Source organism: Anneissia japonica, unplaced genomic scaffold (genome assembly GCF_011630105.1).
Source record: "Anneissia japonica isolate Jap-2015-1 unplaced genomic scaffold, ASM1163010v1 scaffold287938_len408866_cov212, whole genome shotgun sequence".
NCBI classification, from domain to species: Eukaryota; Metazoa; Echinodermata; class Crinoidea; order Comatulida; family Comatulidae; genus Anneissia; species Anneissia japonica.
Genome location: NW_022696173.1, coordinates 50,542 through 78,308, shown reverse-complemented (window position 1 = coordinate 78,308; position 27,767 = coordinate 50,542). Strand labels below are relative to the sequence as shown.

At 34.8% G+C, this 27,767-nt stretch overlaps 4 protein-coding genes across 9 annotated transcripts in view; 2 read left to right on the top strand and 2 right to left on the bottom strand.

Moving 5' to 3' along the window:
* The window catches only part of LOC117101723 (cell division control protein 6 homolog), a 9,256-nt gene extending 9,046 nt beyond the window's left edge, over positions 1–210 (bottom strand). Inside the window, exon 1 of the mRNA XM_033241757.1 lies at positions 57–210. The gene's annotated coding sequence lies outside the window, so the exon portion shown is untranslated. The remainder of the gene's footprint in view (positions 1–56) is intronic.
* Positions 211–269: 59 nt separating this feature from the next.
* Positions 270–17,555, top strand: LOC117101722 (pre-mRNA-splicing factor CWC22 homolog). Of its 2 annotated transcripts, none has more exons than XM_033241756.1 (18): positions 270–422; positions 2,199–2,345; positions 2,857–2,958; positions 4,065–4,427; positions 4,584–4,742; positions 5,909–6,037; positions 6,295–6,388; positions 6,978–7,106; positions 7,434–7,569; positions 7,927–8,133; positions 8,766–8,909; positions 9,504–9,646; positions 10,774–10,851; positions 11,734–11,886; positions 12,650–12,777; positions 13,279–13,380; positions 14,053–14,207; positions 14,717–17,555. In XM_033241756.1, the coding sequence occupies exons 1-18, from the start codon at positions 412–414 to the stop codon at positions 16,165–16,167; spliced, it is 3,831 nt and encodes a 1,276-aa protein (XP_033097647.1). In that variant the 5' UTR covers positions 270–411; the 3' UTR covers positions 16,168–17,555. The 2 variants fall into 2 exon arrangements, with proteins under 2 accessions (XP_033097647.1, XP_033097646.1); XM_033241755.1 differs by having other exon boundaries at positions 2,851–2,958.
* Positions 17,556–18,647: 1,092 nt separating this feature from the next.
* Positions 18,648–23,392, bottom strand: LOC117101724. Of its 2 annotated transcripts, none has more exons than XM_033241758.1 (5): positions 23,269–23,392; positions 21,718–21,872; positions 20,726–20,874; positions 20,080–20,156; positions 18,648–19,764 (listed from the first exon to the last, which is right to left on the bottom strand). In XM_033241758.1, the coding sequence occupies exons 2-5, from the start codon at positions 21,803–21,805 to the stop codon at positions 19,659–19,661; spliced, it is 420 nt and encodes a 139-aa protein (XP_033097649.1). In that variant the 5' UTR covers positions 21,806–21,872; positions 23,269–23,392; the 3' UTR covers positions 18,648–19,658. The 2 variants fall into 2 exon arrangements, with proteins under 2 accessions (XP_033097649.1, XP_033097650.1); XM_033241759.1 differs by lacking the exon at positions 23,269–23,392 and adding an exon at positions 22,904–23,231.
* A 214-nt stretch (positions 23,393–23,606) lies between these two features.
* Positions 23,607–27,767, top strand: part of LOC117101721 (dynein heavy chain 7, axonemal-like) — a 44,716-nt gene continuing 40,555 nt past the window's right edge. For all 4 annotated transcript variants that reach the window (XM_033241754.1, XM_033241753.1, XM_033241752.1 and 1 more), the window contains exons 1-6: positions 23,607–23,992; positions 25,165–25,236; positions 25,839–25,947; positions 26,495–26,642; positions 27,129–27,231; positions 27,379–27,562. In XM_033241754.1, coding sequence (XP_033097645.1) covers positions 23,978–23,992; positions 25,165–25,236; positions 25,839–25,947; positions 26,495–26,642; positions 27,129–27,231; positions 27,379–27,562 — 631 coding nt within the window. In that variant the 5' untranslated portion in view covers positions 23,607–23,977. The remainder of the gene's footprint in view (positions 23,993–25,164; positions 25,237–25,838; positions 25,948–26,494; positions 26,643–27,128; positions 27,232–27,378; positions 27,563–27,767) is intronic.

Sequence of the window (27,767 nt, the reverse complement as noted above, 5' to 3'; positions counted from 1 at the left end):
GTATAGCGGTGGTCTAACATTAGTCCTATAGCAAATTATCTAAATATAAACAATACCTTACTCTTGTTCTTCGTTTATGACAAACCTACACTTAACAAAATAAATCGTCTTTTTACCGCGGGTCTAGTCAATTTAGTTTCCCGCCATCAGCCAGCGCTAATTAATTATGCATGAAATACAGAGAGATTCTTCGCGGTCACCGTTACGTCATACAACGCGCTGAGGATGATCAATCCCTGCATGCTTTGGTTTTGTAGTTTCAACCGTTTCAACTTTGAACTTTACCGGATTGGTGAAAAACGAGTTTTGGATGAAAAAGAACGGAAGGGTAGTCGACAAAAAAGTGGATGTAAACTATTGAAATTGTGGAAAAACACAGACTTAGTCCGTGTCTCACATTCATCATAACTTATGGCTAAAAGGTACGCCAATCTTTTATAGTTTATGGAGATATATGGTAGATTTTATTATGTTTTAATTGTAACATATCCAAGCCCAGCCTGCTGTGTTAGTTAGGGCAGGCTAGGCCTAGGCCTAAACACACTGCAATAGCCTTACCCAGGCCTGTTGTAGCCTATAGTCATAGGCTCTAGGCCTAGCTCTACCTACAGTACCTTTCTTTGGCTAGGTAGGCATGAATGCATGCTAGGCCTAGAGGCTTAAAATTATTAATACTAGTAGCAGAGTACCAAGTAGGCCTAGGTATAACAAGCCAGGCCTTTTGTTTGTAACGAATCAACATCGGAGAATCTGTGTTACATAGATAGATAGGCCCTAACTAGGCCTAAATGCATTATTATTTCATCTTACTGTAGTAAAGTAATTATTAAAACTTTTAATCGTGGGGATGATACCTCAAAAACCAGCTCAAAGTTGCGCAGAGAATTACTAGGAAAATATATTAGTCTTATGCATTTGAGGACAAAATTTGGTTGGTACTCGGCTTACTATGACTATGAGAGGCTTCAATTACTTACTTCAGAAATGGGTTTTAATATAGGCTTTAGGCCTAGGTAGCCTCTTATACCCCATTGTTAAAACCAATTTGTAGGAGGATGATTTTCTGACATAGTCCCATGAACATCAAGATGTTTTTCAAAAGAGAAAACTGATGAACTAGAAGCTTTCCACCACATTTGCTGGTAGTTTATTCCAAGCGTTTACGATTCACTGAAAAAAGAAATATTTTCTAATTTTTAAATTCTTGAAAAGGCGTTTTTCCTAAATTTTAAATTTGTGTCCCCGCGTTCTTTCGTCCAGTGCTAATGTAAAGAAATCTTTGTATCTTGTCCCAGCCAGTTATAATTTTGAAAATTTAGATGAGAACACCTATAATCCACCTCAATTCGAGAGGATATAAATAAAGTTCCTTTAAGCATTACTCATATAACATGAATTTGAGGCACGGTGTAAACTTTGTCATGCAACGTTGAACTTTTTCCAAAATTTGTGTATATTTATTATTGGTTAGGACTCCAGGCCTAAGTTATGTTTTTAGAATATCCAGCTATTGAACATTTGTGGATTTACATACTGTAGGAAACGTTGCGCAATTACAGTAGTCTAAAAAATTGCACTTGATGTGTATTTACCTTCACTCTACAAAACGGCTGGAGTCACAGAATTTATAAATTTGTTAATTACCAAATATTGAAAATCACGGTACTGGTATAGTCAGTAGGAGCAAGGATGAAGAACTTTCTTATAAATCTGCTGTAATTTCCAACATTGAGGCTAAAATCTAACTTTCATATTAGAGCTACATCTAATTTGCGAAATCGGCAGACCAGATTACGTATGTCATGTGGCATTAGCGCAAACTCTCCTACCATGGACACTAACTAGGCCTAATTTTACTCGGGAAGCCGAGCAAAATGCGGAGCAGATAGTGAGATTACATGATTACATGACTACATGATTCTACTTTGCAGAAATCCATGTGTTATGTTGTAAATAAATACAATGGCGTGAGAGCTAGTGATTGTACAACGTCGACAAGAGGTACTTCTAAGAGGACAGTTTATCATTTCCAATCAAATTAAACACGATGCTTGTTTAATTCAAATAATGTTACATTGAATAATACATTAAACTTAAATTTACTGGTTGTGTTAACTAAATATTTTTTCCGGGGTAGGATTTGACTCAATTTAGAAATACATACTGCATCATTGGTGCTCTCTCTTTTTACTCAACAGTCCGGTACAAAAAGGAATCCACCAAGATGATTCTCTACAGGTATCTGTTGTTAGTGACGATGATAGTGATGACAGTTGGAAACAAAAGAGAATTCAGAGTGTTCTACATCAGGTAGATGCACCACAGAAGTCAGACTCACATCACAGGTGAAATATAAGTTTTATTATAAATATAAAATTATTCCTTTTACCATTTTGTCAAAGAAGATTTTATGCATTTTCGGTCAGACTCAAGAAGTATCACTTGGGTCAGGGATGGGTAACTGGCATAAAATTATTTACACTACGTATCTTTAACCTCTACTTATAATTAATTACTATATATACAGGTCATTTAAATGTGGAGCCTTGATCGAAAACTTTCTACCGAAATACAGTATTAGAGTATCTATTTCCAAATTGACGCTAGTTAAGCACAATTCATTTGATTAAAGATCACATGTGTTCATGTATGGGTATACAAATAAAGAATGTTTATGAGTGTGTTTGGAAGATGAGTCGAAAGATGGACAGTTCCAATCAATGAGGCAGTGACATGTTGTGACAATGTCACATAATATTAAGTCTACCAATCAAATTACAAGGACTGGACCTATTTAGGTGTCTTATAAAATGAGTAAATTTTAATTTTCTTGGTTTTGTTTTTTTAAAGGAGCAGTGATAGCAGTAGTGGTTCAGACAGTAGTGATGGCGAGGTGACGAGTGCTGGGCGCTTTCGCAGTGTAGTCGGAACAACCGTCAAGAGGCCTGATTATAGAAGGTAACACAAAAAATTCTGGTTTTCTTTATATTAAAAAAAAAGATATATGGAAAAAATGTTATATTACAGTACTCCCAGTTTTTTTTTTTATATATAAATATATAATGAAGATATTGTATAGGAATCTGGGTGGTTAAAAACCTTTGCTCAATGCAAAAGAATAAAATTATACACTTATTTTACATCTATTTTTGTAAAAAAAATGTTTTAATAAACATGTGTGAGCTGGATGGTGAAGAATGTCAGGCTAATGCAATAGTGATTAGGTTCACTTTTGAGATGCTGTTTGACACCCAGTGGATTGTATTGTATCATCTCCTTTTGACAATAAAAATAAAATAAAGAATCAACAAAAATGCATTGCTGGGTCATTCCGTGTCAAATTTTTTTTATATATAAATATATAATGAAGATATTGTATAGGAATCTGGGTGGTTAAAAACCTTTGCTCAATGAAAAAGAATAAAATTATACACTTATTTTACATCTATTTTTGTAAAAAAAATGTTTTAATAAACATGTGTGAGCTGGATGGTGAAGAATGTCAGGCTAATGCAATAGTGATTAGGTTCACTTTTGAGATGCTGTTTGACACCCAGTGGATTGTATTGTATCATCTCCTTTTGACAATAAAAATAAAATAAAGAATCAACAAAAATGCATTGCTGGGTCATTCCGTGTCAAATTAACCAGATTTCAATAAAGTTCCTGTATGACCCTCTCAGATTTTGATGAAACTCCATAAGAATTATCCACTGTGTGAAAAACCAACGCACAAAAAAAATTAGCGTTTTAGGATTTGTAGTTTCTGAGATATTGACTCCTCAAAAAGATGTGCAAACACAACTTCCTCCAACTTTGGAAGCTTAACTCTAGCAGGGAAGCTTAACTCTAGCAGGGACCTCTTTTTGATTTGACACGGAATTACCCTGCTAAACTACCTATTGCTGGCCTTGTGTCAGCTCTGTGTTTTTTTGTTTTTATTTCAGCTATTAAACAAAAAAATCATTGGCTCATAAGTACAAACAGGGCCTAAGAAAATGTAAAAACTAATGAGACGATCCAATCACAAAATTAACTTCTAGTTTTTTGGTGTTTTTTTTTAGTGACGGTGAAAGCAGTGATGATGACAGGGGGAAAAGAGACAAAGCAAAGGCACGCCGGCAAGCTCGATCACAGAATGACCGTGTCAAAAAACGCAGGCAGAGTAGATCAAGGTCACCAGTTTACAGAGGTCGTCAAGGAAGGACAAGTCGCAGCAGGTCAAGATCTTCAGGGGACAAAGATCGGAATAGCAAGAGAAGTCGTAGCAGGTCAAGGTCACCAAATTATCGGGATCGGAGAGGTCGTCGGGATTATGGTCGAAATGAATCTCACCGTGATAGGAGACGAGATTACGACAGACAAGAAGAAAAATGGAATCGAAGGAAGAGGATTCATGATGACGATAAAGAAAACAAAAGAAATGAGTAAGAGTAACAACATTAAATTTCATAACATTATATGGTAACAAATAAACAAATTTTCCTCACCTCCAACAGCAAGTAAATTGCCTATTACAGGCTGGAATGATGCTCTTTAAATTAAAATTAAAATGTTGCATTTTTGTGTATCTTTTGATTTAGGCGTGAAGGTGATAAGAAGTCAACTGATGAAGCCCCTGCAGAGCCAAAGGAAAAGAAGAAGAAACCAGAGCCTGATATTCTTACCACAAGGACCGGGGGTGCTTACATTCCCCCTGCTAAGCTACGTCTAATGCAACAACAAATAACAGACAAAACATCGTATGTATTCAGTGTAATTGTTTTGTACCATAAAATTGAAGAAAAAAATACTGCTCTGTACATTTTATGTCGTTATTACATATTTATTAGCATCAGCATACGCTGCTAATACAGCAGGGCTCTCACCATGCTGGTCGGCGGTGGCTGGGCCTGTTCAGGACTCAGTTTTTCCCACCAGTATTTTTAGGCTGCCGACCACCACTATTTTTGCAATTGATAGTGGAAAAAAAAACGGCTAACAAAATACTATCGTTACACAACTACTAGGGAGTTGTTGATTAACAACTCATTGACTAGACATTAGATAAGACAAAAGATATCAATTAACGTTTCTGTGGTAACATTATCTTAAAAACCTACTGCTAGGCGTAGGTTTAGTATTGTTGCTCTTTATTGAGCAACACACAATCGGAAAAGGACGTCAAATCAACGCAAATGGGGAAACCCCGAGTTGGGTCTCATGAACCAAGGAGGTTTGTTGTTCGTAAATAGGTGTTAAATTCTATTACTGTTTTTGTAAATAAATGTTATTTAAGTTGAGTTGTATTTCAATCATTAAATATATTACTAAATCACAGTGTTAACTTTTCAAAAACTGTGATAAAGTTAGAAATATACCTAATTGTTTTCTTTTCACTCTACTCGGGTCATGAGAACACACGACTTGAGTGAGGCTGTTTATTTTGGTTCTCATCCACCCCACGAATGTCAAACTTTGTGGTTCAACCTTTTTGAGTTGTAACTGTTTACAAAATACATTACATGCGAACCAATTCGGGGATTCCCCTTGTGCATTGATTTGCCGTCAATTTGATCTGTGTGTTGTTCAAAAATGAGTGAAAATTCCTTTGTTTTTACAAATATTTGTTTTGATTAAGCTTGTATTTTAACAATACTATTTTTAGGAAGATTTGATTTTTGTACACCACGGATTTATGGGTACATTCAATCATATAACTATGATAACTACGATTTTTTCAGCCTGAAAGGGGAGTGGGGGTAGTGTTGGCGACCACCACTCCCAAATTCTGGTAGGAACCCTGGTACAGTATATATTTTTTTAATTTCTTAATTCTGAATGCAAAATAATATTCAAGGATAATAAAATACCACATCGGCAAACTTTTTTCCATAGTAGTAGAATAACATATTTTTTCTATTTTTAGAACTGCTTATCAACGAATAGCATGGGAAGCACTAAAGAAGAGCATAAATGGTTTGATCAACAAAGTCAATGTTTCAAACATCGCACTTATAGTCACAGAATTGTTTGCAGAAAATATTATCCGTGGCAGGTATGTTAAGAATCATTGACACTCCTGTTGGTCTTTTGAGAATGCTTTAAACTCAATATTCCTAAATGTAAAACAGTTAATTACAGCAACCGATCATTCCTGTTTTCATCAGCTTACTTACGGAATAACCTTCCGGTATATTTAAAAAATGAATCAACTTTGGTTGAAATGTGTAAGTCCTGTAAAAAACATATTTTTACGACATATAAGAAGTTGAACTGTTAATTCATCACAAATAATCATCTTTCCTTCCACAGAGGGATGTTAGCAAGGTCTATAATTCAAGCTCAGAGTGCCTCACCCACATTTACACATGTCTATGCATCTCTTGTTGCAATCATCAATTCTAAAGTAAGTTGCATGCTTGTATACTATACCATATCATATACCATTGGTTGATTGATTTATTGTTTGATTGATTGAAGGAGTAGGTTGGTTGAGTGGTTGGGACACTTCTATCGTGCCAGTGACATGGGTTCAATGACCTGCCAGTGATATGGGTTCAATCGACCTTTCTTTTAAGCCCCGCCCCTTGGATATTGTTGCTAAGATCCCACAAAAGCACAGTGTAAAACATGTGCGTTTGTAGGAGAACACATGGGTGAGATGCGTGTCTTCCTGACGCTGTTCTGATTGGTCATTTGTTAAGTTTGATTGACACTCCGTAAATGTCCATTCCAGGTGAGAGGCACTGTCAGTTCATGGAGCTGTTGTTGAATACTTGGCTTAAATATACCGGGAAAGTTAAAAGGCAATGTGGAAAGGAACTAGCCACCTACCACACAATTTGTGTCTAACAGCTCTTTTACTTGTAGCCTTCTTCATTTAGGTAAAAAATGTTTAATGCTAATTAATGTTGTGTTCTTGTGTTTATTCTTACTATGAAAACATACATTTAATGTATTTTTATTTTTATTATTTACATCCCTTTTCCTAACAGCTTCCTCAGAATGGTGAACTGATATTGAAACGGCTGATTGTCAACTTCCAGAAGAGCTTCAAGCGAAATGACAAGAGCTTGTGCTTATCAGCTACTAGATTTATTGCTCATTTGGTCAACCAACAAGTAGTAAGATCATAGTTTAGTAAATAATCTTGCATATAATAAATATAATGAATTAAAAGATAATTTAAGATCTAAATCAAACATAGATTTATTATTGGGGGTTTTAACTGAAAATAGAGAACAAAAAAAATGTTCCTCACTAATTAGGGGATGTTTAGAAAAAACTATTTCTATAGTCCTAAATTTCTTGCAGAAAAAAATGAAGAAAAAAAAAATTAGTAATTTAAAGTTTTAAAAAATGTTTTTGTTAAAGAAACAAGCCATGGAAACATGCACTTAAGTCCCCTCAATTAACACTTTAACTTGAAGTTGTTTTTTTTATTTGTACAGGCACATGAGGTACTTGCTTTGGAAATACTAACACTGTTGCTTGAAAACCCATCAGACGATTCTGTTGAAGTTGCTGTTGGCTTCCTAAAGGAATGTGGTCAGAAGCTATACGATATTTCACCCAGAGGCATGCATGGTTAGTCGCAATAATTTTAAAATATTTTTTTAGAAATACCTTCTATCTTTGTCTTTATTGAATGAGTGTTTCATAATTTTACCCTTAACTTAATTTTTCTAAAATAAAATACTCCGCACATGCTTCATTATACAGACAGATTATGTAGACAGTGGCTACATGCTTATTTCCTATGTGATTATTGGTCATCTGTTTTAAACTTACCCTACATGTGCTCAAACTGTATGGAGTAGAGTCATGATACATGATCTGTCTAATAGATTCTGTGATGATATTTTGTGGTGCTTATAAGATCAGATATATAGGTATACATGGTATATAGTTTAAATTTTTCTGTAATTAATTTTAAACTTTCAGCGATATTTGATCGTTTACGAAGCATCCTCCATGAGTCCCAGATTGATAAACGAGTACAGTACATGGTTGAAGTGATGTTTGCCGTGCGTAAGGATGGATTCAAGGACTTTCCCACCATAGTGGAGGGCCTGGATTTGGTGGATGAGGCAGAGCAGTTCACTCATCTTTTGACCTTAGAGGAACAATACACTACAGAAGACATTCTGAGTAAGTAACTTTTAAAAAATTGCAAATAATTTTTTTTATTCATTGTCAAATATATGGGCCGGTTCCACGAAAACCCTAAGTCACAAGCTTAGACTTAAATACAAGATAAGGTTAAATTTGTTCCTTCATCATATGTGGTAGATGTAGGAAATTTGTTTTCAAAAACTATCAGTTCATGATAAATTAATACTATAAAAGGCATCGTATTTCACATACAATTATCAAGAGAATTTCTAGTTGAAATTTTGTTGGAAAGTCAATATTGTGTCTGGTCCATCTGCTGATTTATAACTATTTATCAAAATTGTAACAATTACAAACTACAAGTTACAGTTACTTTTACAATATCATTAGAGAGAGATAGGTGCTAAGCACATTTTGTTGACCAATCATGTATAACCTGAGCTGCCTCTTTATGCATTTTTTGTTTTAATATAAGTTTAATTAATACATACTAAAGCTTCAACCAGATTTTCTCAGTTATACTTTTACAGACATCTTATTTTCAATTTATCCTTATAAATTCACCATTCTAAAGCTAATAAATAAATTTTTTTGAAATAATAAGTTTTTTTGTGAACCTGTCATATATGTGTATGACCCAATTATTTTTGATCATGTTTTTCCATCAGATGTGTTCAAGCATGACCAGGAGTACCTTGAGAATGAAGAGAGGTATAAACAAATCAAGATAGGTCTTCTAGGAGGTGATAGTGATTCAGACTCCGACGGGAGTGAGGAAGGCAGTTCAAGTGAGGCTGAATCGGACACTGAAGGTAAATATATTAATTTTGTTATTTTTATTTAATTAAATTTTCATTTTATTTGCATCCACTTGGTACAATAACAATTACAAATGTGGCATAAAAGTTAAAAGGTAAGTTAAAGAATATATCAAGTGATGGAGCCTAAAAGGAAGCACAGCTTATTTTATTTAAGCTCCTCTGAAAAAAGAAAGAAGCTCATTTAAAATGATCAAATAAGTTATTTACTTCTAACTTCTATGTTTTTTGAATTGGCGCGTTATAAATTTCTGCATATTATTATTATTATTATTATTAACCAGATACAAATAAAAAGTTATTTTATAGCGTGGAAAAGATAAAATGATGATTTCAAAATGACACAAATCAACGTATCATTGTGTATTCTTTCAGAGGAAGGGTGGAGGGGGTTAAAGAAAAGAGTATGTTTTGTAAAGGATGAAAATAATGGATGAGGCCCTAAATTGTTACGCCACTGCTCTGACAGACCTTGATAAAAATAAGACAGTTTGCTACAGAGTGTGATGAGCAAACTGTGTCATAAACAATAGTTGTTTTAATGCCTTTTTTTTATCTACAACAAAAGTATTAATTTTCATATCGCAGCTGCCAAAATGGAAATTCTTGATCGGACAGAAACGAACTTGGTTGCTTTACGTCGTACTATCTACTTAACTATTCAGTCTAGTGCTGTGTTTGAAGAATGTGCCCACAAACTTCTCAAGATGGAAATAAAACCAGGCCAAGAGGTATGATACAAATGATTAGATTGCTATCTTGATACTGTAAAACCCTCGAATTGAAGACCAATAGGCTTAATCTCAAATTGAAGCCCCTTCTTTATTTTGGAAAATTAGCCTGTAAAAGAAGCCCATGGGCTTCTTTTCAAGATAGCATTTGCTTCTTTTCGAGATAGTACAGTACATACACTACATAAATTTCAAATAAATTAAAACATGATTGGTTTATATAGTAGTTTAGGTGATTTAATGCCAGTAAATATATTCCATGATACAGATTGATGTTACGGTGACCCTATTTATTTTTTTATACTACTAATTCTAAAAATTTACAGCATTCATTTTGAAAAGTAGCCCCCCCACCCCTCTTTACTATGGAAAAGTAGTCTAAAAAAGAAGCCCATCTTGAAAATAAGACCATCTTGAAATGAAGCCCATCCAAAGTTAGCCAAAAAAAGAAGCCCAAGGCTTCAATTCACAGTTTTACGGTATATATATAAAATGATCAAGAGTAGCTTAGCTTGGCCAGCTCACAGTGTGTGCACTGATCCATGGGTCCCTGGTTCAGTTCTGTTCCTACTCTCCTATGTGTCAGCTGATACATGGGTCCCTGGTTCAGGTGGTGTTCACATATATGGGCATGATGATGTCATAGTACACCCAAATATGGGCATATCAATTTATTTGTCACATAAATTATGATAGTTTGAACAGAGCTTAAAGCAAAGGCATTCAAGTTGTTGCATATGTTAAACAAACTCTGTCCACTTATTTAAAATAAAAAGTATTGATGGACAGACCATAACCACCAATGATACAAATAAATAGTGGCCTTGTATGTCAGAAGACACCCAAATGATAGCGGATGAGTGGTGTTGGTGACTGGAGAAGGTGTGTTCTTGCCTTTTTTCCTCTCCGATCCACCTGTACTGTATGTATAGAGCTCAAATGAATAAATTGCCAAAATCAATCAATTATATTTTGTTGATTAACTTGCATAAAATAAGTTTAATTTAACTTGTTACTTCCAATGTTCTTTTTATACCTGAATAACTAAAATAATGGGTTATACCAAAAACAAATGTTGCTGTTACTTAGTGGTAAAATTGTAAATCAATTTTCATTTTATTCCACAGAAAGAAGTTTGCTTGATGATATTGGATTGTTGTGCTCAACAGAGAACCTATGAAAAGTTCTATGGTCTGCTAGCTCAAGTAAGTCATGGATAACAGTCTGACTCATCAGTGGCAATGCTCCGAGTGGTGGTTGGGGAGGGGGGAGTTATTGATAGATTGAAGAATAATATTAATAAAAACTTTATATCAGATGTTAGCCTAAATTGGATAGGCCTATATAAATTAATAGTTTGGACACTGATGAGATACAAATATCACCATCCTTAGGTCAAGATTCCTTGTGTAGGGCTCTCTAATGGCTTATTATTTTTAAAAATGTTCTCATTGGGGAGAGGACTCCCCCTCCCAAACCCTTTCTTCATCGCCCCCACGATGGTGCTGCATGCTAAAGTACAACTCTTGCCCTGCCGTCGGGGAAACCACTGTGACTCATGCTTTTAATACTTTTTATTTTCTTTGGATTTCTGTGCCTAAGCTCTACTCGCTGTTGGGACGGATTGTTATTAGCGGTCTAAGACAGTCTTGACTCTTAGCTAGCTCTAATTGGACATAGATAATGGTAGTTGTAGGTTAATAATAATTGAAATTGGCAAAGTTAAACCAGGTTCCTAATTTTTTCAGGGATAAATTGTAACCACTGATCCATCATCCACCAAATTCACTAAGGTCATCAGCTTCTTTGTACAAACAACCTGTCATGGTAGGCTGATCTGAGTATCTAGGGAAGCATTCTTAAGTTAGAAGGTTTTGATTTTCTAGGGAATTTCTAATAACCAGTAGTGGTGTGATTGTTGATATTGTGTTTTTCTATGAAATCGCTATCACAAGTCACTGAAAGCTGTTGGCGACTAGCATGTAGCAATTTAATTGAAATCAGGCTTTAGAAAAATTCTTTTTTTACAATATATTTTCATAACTGAGAAATTTAATCATAAAGTTATAAAATTATTAATCTTGCAGAGATTTTGCCAGTTAAAAAAGGAGTATCTTGAGAATTTTACAATAATATTTGGAGAACAGTACGATATCTGTCATCGCTTAGAAACCAATAAACTTAGGAATGTGGCCAAGTTCTTTGCACATCTTCTATACACTGATGCCATACCCTGGACGGTAAATTATTTTGTTTTTAACAGTTTTCCAAAACACACTCATTTTTAGTTGTAGATCAAAGGATTTGAAATAAAGAGGGCCCAGAGATGGAGGGTCCAGACCATCTCTGCCTGCCGTCTCTGCCCTACCATCAACAATGCCAATAATCAAAGCAGGAAAAGAAACCACCATCATCACTGCCTTTATTCATATGGTCAATGGTCATATATTTATACAGCGCCTTCCACAGAAAACCGTCTCAAGGCACTTTTGAAGCCACAAGAAATAAAGTCAAAAGAACGTTAAGGTGGGGGGGGGGTGAGTGCGCACCCCCGATTTTGAGATGGCGTAGATTGAGGAGTGCATATCTATGTAATATACCTTGCGCTAAGCCCTGCCTTCCGGATATTGCTGCTAATGTCTCACAAAACAACAGCGTAAACGTATGCAAACACACACACACACACACATGTACCCCGTGTTAGCCGGTGGGGGGGGGTCAGGAATTGCATTTTCGCCCTCGAACAGGCCAGGACTTTGTCATTCGATCCTACAACTAGGTCTTCAGACCATCCAAATAATGCTATTTTCATTGCCAATCCCTAATATTGTGGTCTAAAAGCACAATTTGGACCACACTAAGCCATAAAAACTCCCAACCTGAACCCTACCATGGCTTTTTCATTCAGGGACCCTTAATGAGGCTCTAGTCAGTTCCTTGAGCGGAAGGTGATCATTTATTATTCCGTCATTTTTAATTACAGTTTTATAATATATATTTTAGGCATTATCCTGTATCAGGCTGAATGAAGATGACACCACATCTTCAAGTCGAATCTTCATCAAGATCTTATTCCAGGAGCTGTCTGAGTACATGGGACTCCCAAAACTGAACGAAAGATTCAAAGATCAGTAAGTCATTCTACAAAAAGAGCTCACTTTCCAGAGAAAGATTATAGGAGTGCCTTCAGGTGTTGGTCACATAAAACTTGTGATCATCATTCCTGATGATGACATAATTAATGTCGAAATATTGAATCCCAACACGATGGCGTGTATTTCAATACTTGGAGTATGTATTATACTTTCTGATATGGTAATGGTTGGAGATTTATATAGGGCATAATATATGGTCTCTATGCACTGTAGAGAAACAAAAATAGCAAAATTTATTCTAGTAAGTCAACTAAGCTAACCATGCTCAAATAAATATCCGAAACAGACTAATTTAGAAGAAGAAACAGTTGTGTGTGACTGAACATAATACTTGATTGCTAATGTTACAGATTGTAAGAGAAGGCATTCTAATTTTTTTTTTTTATTTGTCCATGAAAGCACATAGAGATTTTGTTATGTGGTTTGTACATTGCTTATTATTAAATAGTTAACAGTGTACTCTCTAATTCATTATAGAACATTGCAGCCATTCTTGGAAGGTCTAATGCCACATGACAATCCAGCCAACACCAGGTTCTCTATCAATTTCTTCACAACAATTGGACTTGGAGGCCTTACGTAAGTTATAACTAACATTTCCAATTCCATTATTATAATTATTATTATTGGTTTATAATGACAATATACCTTTTAGAGTAAAAAAAAAAAAAAACTGTAAATACCTAAACAATTTTAATTTGTGTTATTTTTATACCGTAAAACCAATGGGCTTAATCTCGAGAAGAAGCCCATCTTGAATTACTTTGCAAAAGTAAGCCCATGGGCTTCTTATCAAGATAGCATAGGCTTCGTTTTGAAATAGTACAGTACATACACTGTACATTTCAAAATATGTTAAACAAAAATGCTTGGTTTAGGTGATTCAATGCCGGTTAATACACTCCATGATACAGATTGATGTTACAGTGGCCCTATTATTTTTCTTTATAAAAAAGAAGCAGCATCAGGCTTCTATTTGAGGTTTTACAATATATATGTTCAGCTAGCCTGGTTCTGCCTAAATTTTGAAACATTCAAAAGAAAAAAAGTTAGTGTGAGAATACGATTTCTGCCATGGCAATAAATAGTAATAGTTGGGGCTAAGGTGGTTTGACCTTCCATCTGTAGAAGTTCCTTTGCTGAACGCCTTCTATTTTAAATTTCTAGATCTGCCACTATAAATTGATTTCTCGATAGTCCACTAGAATTTCTGCTAGTTTAAGCATTGATATTTTCATCTTATTATTTTAGGGATGATCTTCGTGAACACTTAAAGTTACAACAAAAAAAGATAATGGAGCAGAGACAGCCTCTTATGAAAAGCGACTCTTCTGATTCCTCTGATTCCAGTTCCGACGAATCGAGTTCATCGGACGATGAGAGCTCATCATCATCGTCCACATCTAGTAAGTTTGCTGTCACCAGTGTTTTGGTTTTAAATGAATGAATGAATCTTGTTTATATAGCATTTTTATACATTAACTTTCTTCAAATTCTCATATTTTTACTATACAGTACAACGTCCATTTTATGAACGTCGATTTTACGAATAGTCAATTTTACGAATGGTCTTTGCCCCTGATGACGTCATCATCGACCAATTATTACTGTAAAAAATGTCTGTGCACGTTTTACAAAGTGATAATGTATATTTTTCTTAATAAAATCAATTGTCGTCGGATTGAGCGCCTATGTTTACGATGACGAATGAGAGTGTTGGGGTTAGCAACTTATTAACATCGTGAATGTAAGACACCCGATCTACTGTACGAATTTTTCAATTTATGAACACCCCTTGTTACCAAGGGGTACGTAAAATGGACGTTTTACTGTATTTGTAAATTTGTTAAAATTTATTTAGAGCCCTGTATTAGATATTTTTTTCATAAAATATTCATAATTATGTTTTTTACAGGTACTTCATCAGAATCTGAAGACGAACGAAGAAAAAGAAAAAAAAAGAAACAAACCAATGAAAAAAAGAAAAACAAAGGAAAATCAAAACAAATACGGGAGAAGAAGAAAAGGAAAAAAAAGCCAGTGTCATCATCATCATCTTCGTCGTCGTCCGCTTCGTCGTCGTCTTCATCATCATCTAGTAGCGGTATTGCATCAAATTCAAGTACAGATTCTGACTCATCAGACGCTGAGTCAGCGCAGGAAATTTCAAGGAGTGACAGAAAAAAAAGAAGACAAGTAGATGAAAGAAATTATGGACAATTAGGTAATGGAAGAGAGGAAAATGATAGAAGCAATCAGATTTATCGCAGAGGAAAAGAAGATAGGATAAACAGAGGCAGAGATGATAGGGATCACATGAGAAGGGATGAGCGGGTTGGAAGAGGTAGAGATGAGGATAGCAGGTGGAGGGGTGAAGGGGACCACAGATGGAGGGACGAAGGAGAAAAAAGTTGGAGGAACGAAGAAGAAAACAGACGGAGAGATGAAAGAGACAACAGAATGAGGGAGGAAAGTGGCTACAGAGGAAGGGAGGAAAGGCACAGCCAAGGGAGGGCTGAAAGGGATAGCCGAGGGAGGGACAACCAAGGGAGGGACAATGAAAGAGACAACCGAGGTAGAAACAATAGACAAAACAGGGAAAACTACAATAATAGAGAGAGAGAGAGTTCAGAAAGTCCCAAGATCAGAAGGGTAAATCACAAAAATAGAGGAAGGGAAAATTCAGAAAGTCCAGGGGTCAGAAGAAGGGAAAGATACATTAATAGAGGAAGGGAAAGATCAGAAAGCCCAGATATGAGGAGGGAAAGCCACAAAAATAGAGGAAGGGAGGTTTCAAAAAGTCCAGAGGTCAGAAGAAGGGAAAGGTACATTAATAAAGGAAGGGAGAGATCAGAAAGCCCAGAGATAAGGAGGGAAAACCACAAAAATAGAGGGAGGGAGAGATCAGAAAGCCCAGAGATAAGGAGAGAAAACCACAAAAATAGAGGGAGGGAGAGATCAGAAAGCCCAGAGATAAGGAGAGAAAACCACAAAAATAGAGGGCGGGTGGGTTCAGAAAGTCCAGAGATAAGGAGAGAAAACCGCAAAAATAGAGGGAGTGATAGATCAGAAAGTCGAGAGATCAGGAGGGAAAGGTACATTACTAGAGGAAGGGAGGGTTCAGAAAGTCCAGATGTAAGGAGGATAAACTTCAATAATAAAGGGAGAGAGAGTCCAGAAAGTCCAGACATCAAAAAGAAATATATCTACAATAATAAGTGGAAGGAAAGTTCAGAAAGCCCAGAGGTCAGAAGAAGAAATCATGATGAAGACAGAGAAAGGCTTAAAGAGACACCAGATAAAAGAGATCGCATAGAGGAACGAAACAGCAGACACCGTTACGAGGAACGCAACAGACGTTACTGAGGAACTTGTGATAACAAGATACTGCAGAACATCAAAAAGGAGAGGAGATGCATCTGCCTCAATCAATAGAGAACAATTGAAAACAGCATGCATCTAATGAATTGACAAGAGAAATGCATAAACAGACAGAGAAGAGCTACTGTGTGTAGACAAACTAGATGAAAGTATAGTAAAGGGAATATATTTGAGTGGGAAACTGCTTTAATGGTGTATTTGTAAAAGTAGTGTCATGGACTCACCTTGGATACCACTACTAAGAGTTTACTTTTCATAAAATCTGAATGTGAAAATCAGTTTATGAGGTCAACAAAAAGATGATGCACCCAGCCTTTAGTTGAATTTAGCCCACAGTTGATGAACTTTTCTTAAAATTGATGGGGCTAAGCTGATAAGCTCAAACCCCAATTATTTCCCCTCTAGTGTACTGTGAATTGCACCATGTTTCAACATAATGCTTTGATAAATTTCTGTTATGATGATTATCACTGGTAGTGGTACTGGTTATATTACCTTACCCATGTTCTTTTTAAGATCAGCAATGGCAACGCCAGAAAATTTCCAAATCCATGATGAGAGGTCCTCGGCCCCACCATGGTTTGAGAAATTTTTCTTTTAAATAGAAATAGGCCCAGAATTGCCACTCCCAGACTATAAACATGTTTTCAAAGCTGTGTTCCCCAACAAAATAATTGACTTCTCCCTCAATAGAGGGGTTGGTATGCTCCAATAGTAACTGTTCCTATACCCATGCTTTATGTGAAATGTCGCATCATTAATGCTTATGCATGGTGGCCTAATGCAAATATTTGATGTTGTTATAGTGAAGGCAAGATCACGTCAAGGTTCACAATGTACTAGGTGAAATTAATTCAAATCCTCAGCATCACAAAGATGCACTGTCACATTTGAAATTTAAAAAAAAAAAAAACATTGAAAAATTCAAATTTGTATTGCTTGTATAATATACTGTCAGTAAGATGAAGTTATTACAACAATCCTTAAATTTTCTGCCGAACATAGAAAAAAAAAGGTACGGTATTGTATAAACATCAACTAACTGATACTGTAGTCAATTTTTTCCTCATTCTAATTTTAATTTGATCACTTACAACTTACTGAAATATTGAAATCAAGCAATTCAATGATAAAAAAAATTGAGTACATGGCAGTGTATCTATAAAGGTGTGGTGGTCTTGTATCTTAAAAAAATAGATTAATTTCATGTTTGACATGAAAACCACAGTGCACCCTCTAATTCAAGACCACATTTGGTGAAAAAGAAAAGGCTGTGGTCTCTAATTGGAAGGTGCACTGTATTTGCTTCTTGTTACATAATGTAATAATCTACACTATAAAAAGTTGTGAACAGTGATGATGTAAATATAGTTTTAAATAAAAAATAATAAGTTTCCAATTACTTGTACTGTATTGATTTTTTCCATATTAAATAACAAATTCATACACAAAAGATGAAAATTGTGACATCTTTTTTTAGGGTAATGGAATCTAGCAGTTTAATAAAGAAATAACACAATACCTGGATATCAGTATATAACCCAGTAGAAACCAACTCTGATAACGTTTTTGAACATTACGGTATATAACACATTTAACGGTATATAATAATAATAATAATTCTGGATTTATATAGCGCCTCACGTTGACACAACCTCGAGGCGTTTATCAACAACAGAGAAGAATAAAAATTAATAACACATTTATAGGAGCATGTGTCGCAGAGTGCAAGGCGTTGGACTTTTGATCGCGAGTTCGAGATCGACGCCCTTGCATTGTGTCTTGGGCAAGGCACCTTACTTCTGTTAGCGTCTCTCCACCCAGGTGTATAAATGGGTAACTGGGAGGATGGTGTGGCATTGTACTTCTAGGTTGTGCATGTAAAGCAGCATGATTTGGGATACCCAGGAAGCAGAGAAAGTTGCACAAGAATGTGCTGGTTTGCCAATTATGCAGCCAATGACCAGGGAAATACCGACACCAGCCCCTTTTTATACTCTTCGGTTTGTGTATAGGTGCTATATAAATCCTGATTCTTAAAAAAAAAAAGGCCTATTTCATGCATCTGATATGTTGAAAGTGCAGGTATAGTTTGACTAGAATATTTCTTACAAATGACTGCTCAAGGCCGCCATTTTATTTTGCAAGTGAACTGAAATGAATATACAATACAGTATTATTCAGTCGGTCGAATACTCTCAAATGTGCATTTTGAAAATTTGCCCTTCAATGTTAAAGGACTGCAAATTATATACCCTGTTGGAGGTTACCTCAGAACTTCCTCCATACCTTTCAATTTACTTGTCCACTTCTAAATCAATTTCTGCTGTCTTTTCTTTTAACTTGAAGCAAGTTCTGTACTGTATTTTAAATTATTTAAAGTTTCTAACTTAGTACTGTAGTATGCAATAAAAATGTTTTAATAAGTTGTTAATTGGTTCTTTGCAATAATGGTAAAACAACAGTTTTGATTTTTTAAAACATTTAATAGAGTAATTACTGTACAAGCTAAAATAACTCATTTCTCACATTCCCTAAAAATTCTTTTGTTTGTATATTTTCCACATTCCTCTTTACTGGTTGAAATTCTTTGCTGCTGAAACAATTACCTAAAATCTGTGACGGTGCCAAAAACAATTAGGTAATATTTTAGTTCTGGGACGACACTGGTAATCCGGGATGAGTAATGCTGTTGTGAGGCACATGGGTTTTTTTTTATGTCATGAGATACCGTAATGTCAAAATGCATAGGGTGAGTGATAGTTGGTGATGAACGCTACTAGAGTTAGGTCTAGCCTTAAGCACCGCCCACAATATCAAATTTTATGTGACAAATTTGTGTGATGCACCCAAGTATGGCCACAATTATGGATGTCAATATATCCAAGCACCTGTGATTTGGAATCAGCTTCCACTTAACATCCGTCAGTCTTCACTTTCCAATAATTCAAGTCTCTCATTAAAACTTGCCTGTACCAATAGATTAAGGCCTTATGGCACTGTGTAACACCTGTAAAAACCGCTTTATAAATGCTAATTATTTTTGTTATTAAATATAGGCATCACAGTTATTTGAGCACGGGTGGGCATAAAATTCGGTTGGAGGGCCAAAGTGAATTTTTATTTAACACCGAGGGCCGCCCCCAAACTTAATGTTTCCAGTGGGCTTCTAAAAACCTCCAAGCACTGCTTTTACATCACTTTATTCTCCGTTTCAATGTTACTTTTTACATATGATTGGTGTTGGGCCATAAGAAACAATATGTTTTCTAGCCAATGTTGTTTGGCGGGCCGCACACACAGGGTTTTTAATTCATTTTTGCAGGTCGCAAAAAAAATCGCTGTTGGGCAGCACTTTGTCCACCTGTGGTTTAGAGCTTTATAGTTGGTATATTCCCAACTGACTGGCCCTGATTTTCTAATAGCACTGATTATCTTCTTCATCTCCAAATTATAACATGAGTGAGACATCGTACTCAGTTGTCAAATTCATCTACTGTTGATTTATCATCAGATCCTAGGTAGATTGTTACTTGTCTATTTGATCCACGTAGTTCCAAATCAACCTTCTCTACATACCATCTGTAAAGATAAGAATGAAATGGTCTTCTGTAATACAGATACAGTATGTATCTAAGAACAAAATTTTAATACGGTAATTGTAAGAATGTGGTCGGAATGTAATGTGTTTATTGTAAAGTATAAATGAACATCGGTCTGTAGTGGAAGATAAAATCTTTGCATAGTTAACCCTGTTTTCGCCAATGTCAAATCAACGTAGCAGCATGTCCTGAGTAAATGTCTGGAAACTGGCATACACTTTCTTCGGCATTCTAGCCTAAATCTGGTACACTCAATGACAGAGTTTAAGAATAATATAAAAACATTTGCACATACTCTTCTGAAGTATCTTTTCTTGAAGACCAACTGCATATGGTTCCTGAACGCTTGCTGCCTTTGATAGGAATCTGAAGCTGAAAATATTTTCATCATTTATAATTACAGTAATTTCATTATAATATTCCTAGAGTTATATTTATTTGATATCTTGCGACACCCTTGATGGCTATTCTTAATAAGTATTCTATACCTAATACTTGCAAGAAAAAAACCTAAAGAACCTTTCACAGTATATTTTATTCCTTCTATATTTTTCTCCGATGAGGAGCTCTAGAGGAATACCCAAATGAGTGATTATATAGATCTTTTTAATAGATCTTTATTGTATGGGTGGCCATTAGGGCCAATTATCTCCGATGAGAAGCTCTAGAAACAGTCGGCTGATTGATTAATCTGAATAATTATTTTTTTAGCTCCGATGAGGAGCAAGGAATACCCGGCTGATTGATATTTTTTGCTGATTGATTAATAGATCTTTTTGTATGGACAGCTATTAAAGCCAATATACTCTACTGCCTCTATTATACTGCCCTCATCGGAGCATTTGAGATTACAAGACCTTGTTAATATTATTTTTTAAACAAATAAAGTTAATCCTTAAAAAACCACATTGTGATTTATTATAAAATAAAATGACATTTACCTGAGCATTGTAACCATCCATCTTATTGTTATAGCTACTTAGACTTAAAAACTTGCTTCTGATTGGTTCCCCTAAGACTTCTACAGCACCAGAATGATTTCTCAATATGGACATCGTTTTCCTGTAGTATGGTGCTCCTGCTATGTTATCTGTAAATATTAATAATAAACATGTAAATCAGATTAATGTAATGTACAGTAATGTAGTTAATGTAATGTAACATAGTGGGATTTACTTATATAGGGCTTTATACCAAAATGGTCTCAAAGTGCACATAAGTCATATTGTTTACACTGAGCCTAAGGTTTACATTCCTTATTCAAGAAGACTTGTTTCACAACAGAACCATAGGCGAGCATGCTGTTTGAACCAGCGCCGATATTTTGGCTGTACGTTGCAGCACCCCTGTCATAAGTGTTCGGCAATCCAACCCCCCACAGTGTTATTACCACCTCTTTGCATAACAATGGGAGATAATGATGAGTTTAACCATATTACATTTTTTAATCTGTCATTTTGTCACATCACAATATACACTGACTTTCATGTTGTATGTATTCTAACAAAATCTATACATCAAACCCAGTGCAAAGAGAATGCATGATAAAACAATGCATATGCAACAGAGGATGGCGGCACCTGACGGTGGTCAGGAGGAAGATTCATCCACGAACAAGCATGAACCCCCCATCATCTGACGGCAACATTTATTTTTAAAACATGATGATTACACATTCATTCTTGAAACTTATTTTAACAAATAACAAATTTAAACATCAACACTTATTAAGACATGATGACGATTAAGGAGAATTATAAGGTATACATCTTTTTTGTTTAATTTAATTTGTTTAATATGAATGTCTATTGATGTCATTTTTTTAACTGACAACAAAATATAACTTTGATTCAACGCAATACATAATGTAGCACAGTAGGATCAAAAAAGGTTTGAAAACTATAGTATAGAAAATTCAAAGTATATATTGTACCTTGTATTGATTTATAGCAATATCCAGATCCTAAAAGCGACGCGACAGCACCATATATTGCAATCTTGCCCAGTGTTTTGGTTGACATTGTGGTATATAAACTTGTTGCTTTGAGAAGTAGTTTACAGTTTTAATCCATGATGTCTTTATTGTATCTGAAATAAATCATAAAAGTATACAGTACATTGGTTTCAATTAAACCATATACATTTTGTACTTACACACATAGTATGAATACGGTATCCACTACTATATATTATGGCTATGAATTCACAACATGGTGACATACCTAAGGCCATGACAAACATTCAAGGGGAAAAGTTGTCCAAAAGCAAGGTCTCGGATAATTTTCTGCAAAATCAGCAGGGCTGCAAGCAGACTAGCTCCTGTCACCAATATAATGCAATTTTGGGTCTATTTTAAACTGATGTAAAACTTTCCAAAAAATGGTTATGCTCAAAGAATAAATAAGAAAAAATGTATATATAAGACTTTTTTTGTTAGCATGTGTTTTCTTTTATATTTACTTTTGCTATGTCTGTTAACAATTTATTAATTTGAATGCAACTTCCAGCGAAAACAATTTGAATCTTTATAGCACTTGCAGTACCCGATGCTACTGGGGGGATTGAATTCATCACTAGTCACCAAGCGCAAGCTCGGTGGTCTAGTGGTTAAGTCATCAGGCTAGATACCCGGAGGTTGTGGGTTCGGTTAATTTTTTTCACTGGTATTTGGGGATGTGCTAAGTTTTTAGTACGATGACATGTCAGGTGGGGCAAGGCATCACTCCTATGATATTTCCCGACTCAAATTCATATTTTTAAACAAGCATTACTTGGCTTGCTTGATGTTTTTTGATGGGTTGGTAAGCTTTTAGCTTATATGACCTATCCAAAACTTCTTACACAATTCATCAACAATAGATGTTTGGGGTTTCAGTGAATGAAAGTTCATAGCCCATAAAATTTAATGAAAATAAGATGATTATAATTGTCACAATGTATACATGTTGTTCTCTAAATTGTACTTCCTGAAAAAAAAAATGTTATTTTCTATAAGTACGAGATTGAAAATTTACAATTTAGGTTAACCCAGTGATCGTTTAGTAAAGATTCATTTAAACTAGTTGCCATTACAACTATAGATGTTGACCTGGCTAGGCCCTAACTAGGCCTATGCTTACCCTATAGCACATAAATTATAATTTAACTAGGCCTAGGCAAGTAAGGCAGGCAGGTAAGGTAAGTAGAGTAATAGAAAGAGGCTTCTCTCGAGCAAGCTACACTAGCCTCGGCCTAGCTCTCCTCCTAGGCTAGAGACAACAGAGACAAGAAAAAAAGCCTTCCCCAACCCAACACTACTCTACTCTAGAGTCCAGGCATTCATAGCACTGTGTGGGGGTCTGTGTGGGCTGGGTCAAGGCAGGCCTGTATCTAAAAAAACTGACTTAGGCTATGTACCAATCAGAAATTATTAACAAAATATTTTCTGAAATTTCTCACAAAATTAATAAGTCATTTTTGAGCTTCAAAATTGTTCAAATTCAACCTTTTTATGCATGGGCCACCTTTTCCTTTCCCACGAGGTATCGTGTTTACTTGATGCCAAACCAACCATGTCGAGCCTAGCCTTTGTGGCCCAGTGTCCTCGCGCTTATCGATTTCGAAATATTAGAGTATGGTTTGACGAGACCAGGTTCTTCAAAATAATTATTTATTTTGTGAAAAACTGATTTAAAATATTTGCATATATACTAGCTTTGATAGTATTTTATAAATGTTCTATCGTTTTAAAAAATATTTTTGTCAACTTACTTTGTTATTTGATATGTAATACTTTTAAAGTAAATTATCTTTAATTTAAAACTCTGGAAGAAGGACGTAGCGTAGCAACAACCAGCTAAACGATACCAAGGTTTTGTCAATTTAAGGCCTAGATTTGATATAAATTTTTATTTATCACATTACAAACTTAATTTGTGAGGAAATCGGAATTTGTACTTTATAGTGCAACCAGTGACTGGTTTTTGGTGTTTGAATTCTCATTGTATTTACTTCATTTTGATCTGCGAATGGACGGAGAAACAAGTCACGGCGGCTTGCGTGCCGTCTGTCCCTGCTGCTAATTTTGATCATAAACAACCAACAGGTACCTTTGCACTGGAACTTTAAACCAGTCGAAGATAGTGTACTAACTATTCCCCCTACCTAGGCCTAGCAGATAATTTTTAAGCTGTTGCGGACAATATTATCCGGCTATGTCAGATGTAAAGGTAAGAAACTTTAGTAGTAAAATGTTGTTTTTTTGGTTACATTCTGTCAAAATGTAACCAAAAAAAAAACAAACTGTCAAACTTTCTTGAACTTGCTTTGCTTACCTTTGTTTCCAAGAAGGCCTAGGTAGGCGTAGGCCTATTCATTTTAGTGACCTTTGACCAATTACATAATATAATAACAATATTTGCAAACTGCATAACATGGGGCTCATTGTATACAGTTATTAATAACAACTACTTTCATTACATGCACAACTTTTGTGAAAAGTAATAAATATTGAAAGGTTTGTATATCAAGTCTCAACTTAAGGATCCTTTTGTTTTGTAGTAGCCTAGTCTAGTATCCAACGACACTTAAACATTATACTAATATTAATTTTTTTTAAATATGTTTTTGATGAAGTTTTTTTGAACGTTGTGCAGGCTTAGGCTCGGCAAAATCCGAGTTCTTGATTGATAGGCCTACTAGGGCCTAGAGCTGAAACTTTGAACAGTCTTGTTATCTTTTAATGCACTACGACATTGGAACTATATCAATTTCCATTTTTTAAAGAGGCCTCTAATTTAATCATTGTTTTGGAATTTTGCGGAATTGGTAATGATAATAATAAATAATAATATTTTGTTTCTTCCTCAAGATTGGTTTGCATCTTCCATATTAATTCTAGTTTAGGGGTTAGGTGAAGGAGGAAAAACATACTGTATTTATGTGGTATGCAAAAAGTGCATGTGAAACCAGTAACAGGCAGTTATTTGCATGCATCGTCAAAAACTGCTGTATTTAGTATCGCAATTAATTGATAAGGAAAAAAAAGTATCCCTACTACCACATCATTTTTTTTAAGAGTGATTATCTAACATTGAAGTCTGCCTTATTCAGTTAGGGTGGGTTGGTTCTTACCTTAGTGGACTTTTTCTACATAAATTTTTTTGCCTGTAAAATATTTGTTCTAACCCATGTCATATTATTATTTTCCATTCAAATAAAAAAAAAAAACATTTTATATAGGCTCATAGAAATTTTAGTATTTATTGTGTGATACTATTTTGTTATGGTTTTGGTAGGTGCAGTTGATGAATTTTTCATGTACTATTTTTCAATTAATACAAAACAGTTACATTGACAAAATGAACTACGGTACCATGTTTTTTTCTTTTTATATACTTAGTACGTACCTGCCAAACATAATAAAGGCAAGAATCCAGAAAATCCTCGGTCGTTTTTGCCAGCCCTGCCAGCAGTGAGTATAAAAATATGTTGAGGAAATTTTTCTTATTTAATAATTTCACTTTATAAATTATAATGTTTTCATTAAAAGCATAGTCCAAATCATCCAACACCAAGATGAAATCTTGTATTTGTTTACTATATCTCATGAATATTAATTAGATTACATTGTACATTAATTCTGATTGTTCTTCATGTGAACATTCTCACATACAGTTCACGTAGCCAGACAAGCGTTAGTCGATTTTGGATAATACTTTTTTCACCGCATCTGCATAAGGGAAGTAGTCAAAAATATCGCACAGGTGGAAAAGAACAATAAAATTGTTTTATTACCTTATTAATATTTATGAGGTATAGCAACAAAGGTAGATAGAACGCCTTTTTTAACTGCCTAATCTGAATATTCTTCCATCTAAATTTTTGAATTCTTTAGTACTGTAGTAGTTAAATATTATTCTCGTTGTCAAAATCATTTCTATTGTATAATACTTTTTATTTTATAATTGATTAAATGTAATAGGAAAACATTTGTCTTAGTTGAGGAAAGATGATAGAAATGAAATTTGATTTTCAGATGGTTGATATTAATTGTTTATATTTTTTAAATTAAAGGCAAGGTCAAAACCAATATGGAAGACAAATCCACCCTCATTTATCCTGAACGGAAAACCACCTGAAGAGGAAGTTGACGACCTTAATGTCGTATCACAACTGGCCCCACGTACGTTTAGCCAAACTCAGAAATATGCAAATTATATTTGATCAGATAATGTATTGATAATTGATGATGATAGTAATAATAATATTGATGTAATAATCAGCAATTAGATTGACTGATAATAATTATTAATATTAATAAAGTTAATAATATTGAATAGGTAAATGTTATTATGATAATACTAACACTGTTTGAAACTATTTATTATTATTAATATAAGTAATAATTGCAATTACTGAAATTGAATAAAAATAAATTATAATGATTATTATAACAAAAAATCATACTTATAATTCATAATAATAATAACAACATTATTATATTAAATAAAATTTATTGGAAATTAAAACAAACAAATAAAAATGAACAAATTTTGGTTCAAATTCTAAAAACAATTAACCATCTAATTCTAAATATACTTAATGTACAAAAATGTTTTGGCCTGTAAAACAGTACTGATCTGTCACTTGTGTTAACCAATTACTTGAGGAAACCAATATTGAATCCATTCTAAATAAATTTTAATTGGTTCCTTTTCAACCTTTTTCAGGCGATTCAAAAAAAGGCAAAACAAAAAGAATTCGAACCAAATCCTGGGATCCAGAACAGCATGACGTCAGCGGCAAAAGTGGAAAGGGCTTCTCTCATCCAAGGAAGGACAGGGAGTCCTTTCGTAATGCACTTGTTAACATCATAATGTAAGTTAAAAAATGTAAATTAAAAAGGCATCACCAACCTGTAATTAATAAGGGTACATTCTGTTGATTGAGAAAGCCAAGGCTTGAAAAGTGTGTTACTGTACCTGTGGTTGACCCATCACAGATGTTGTTAAAGCATGTAAACAAAATTATGATTAAACTATAGACTGGATTCTTGAAGAGCATAAGTAAATACCATATCTTGATATTTATAGAATAAAGTAACTGATCCACTTGTACATGTTTGTGGAATAGAGTAACTTTAATTATTAAAAAAAAAATCTGAACTGCATGCAATAATATATTATACATGTTAATGGATTGCTTATGTGCCATGATCTCCAAAGTAGTCATGAACACTTGAAACTGTCAGAGGGCTTATAGGAGTGTCAGGGAAAACATTTAGGAAGTGCTTCTATATATAAAACTGAAGTGTGTCTATCTATAAATCTTGAAGGTACATTTTAATATGTATTTAATTTTTAGGCAACAAGAAAAAGATGAGAGCAGACCACCTTCAACAGTTACAGATGCGCCTATTGTAACCACAAGGTCTGGTTCACCGACAGCAGCTGAAAAAGACATCTTAGTAAGTTATATTTCCTAGCCTCCCTATAAAGTGTTATATTATATATTAAATTGAGAAAAACCCACCTATTTTTTAAAGTTACAATCCACATAATTATGCTGCAGTTACATCAACATCAATTATTTATCGTTGTTTACTTGTCTACAGAGATACTACTACTACATTCACAATGGCATAGACACAGAGCATGTGGCACCAATGGAAGACTCGTGGCTGGAGAATGTCAAGCGTTTGGTGTCTGAAGACCTCAAGTGTGGACATGCTTTGACTATTGATAACTTATCAGATGAAATGAGGGATGACTACCTTCTCAGCGTTAAGAAGGCTATAGGTAAACCTAAAGTTTTATACGCAAATACAAACCTCTTTTGAAAAATATTTAAAGAATGAAGCCTTTTCAACTAGGACCAGGTGTTCAGCATTTCAGGGCCCTATTTAAAAGAGGATGGGGAGTGTAATTACGGCTCATGATATTCTTGTCAGTGGCGGATTCAAAGGGGGCCCGGCCCCCCCCCCCCCCCCCCCTCAATTTTTCA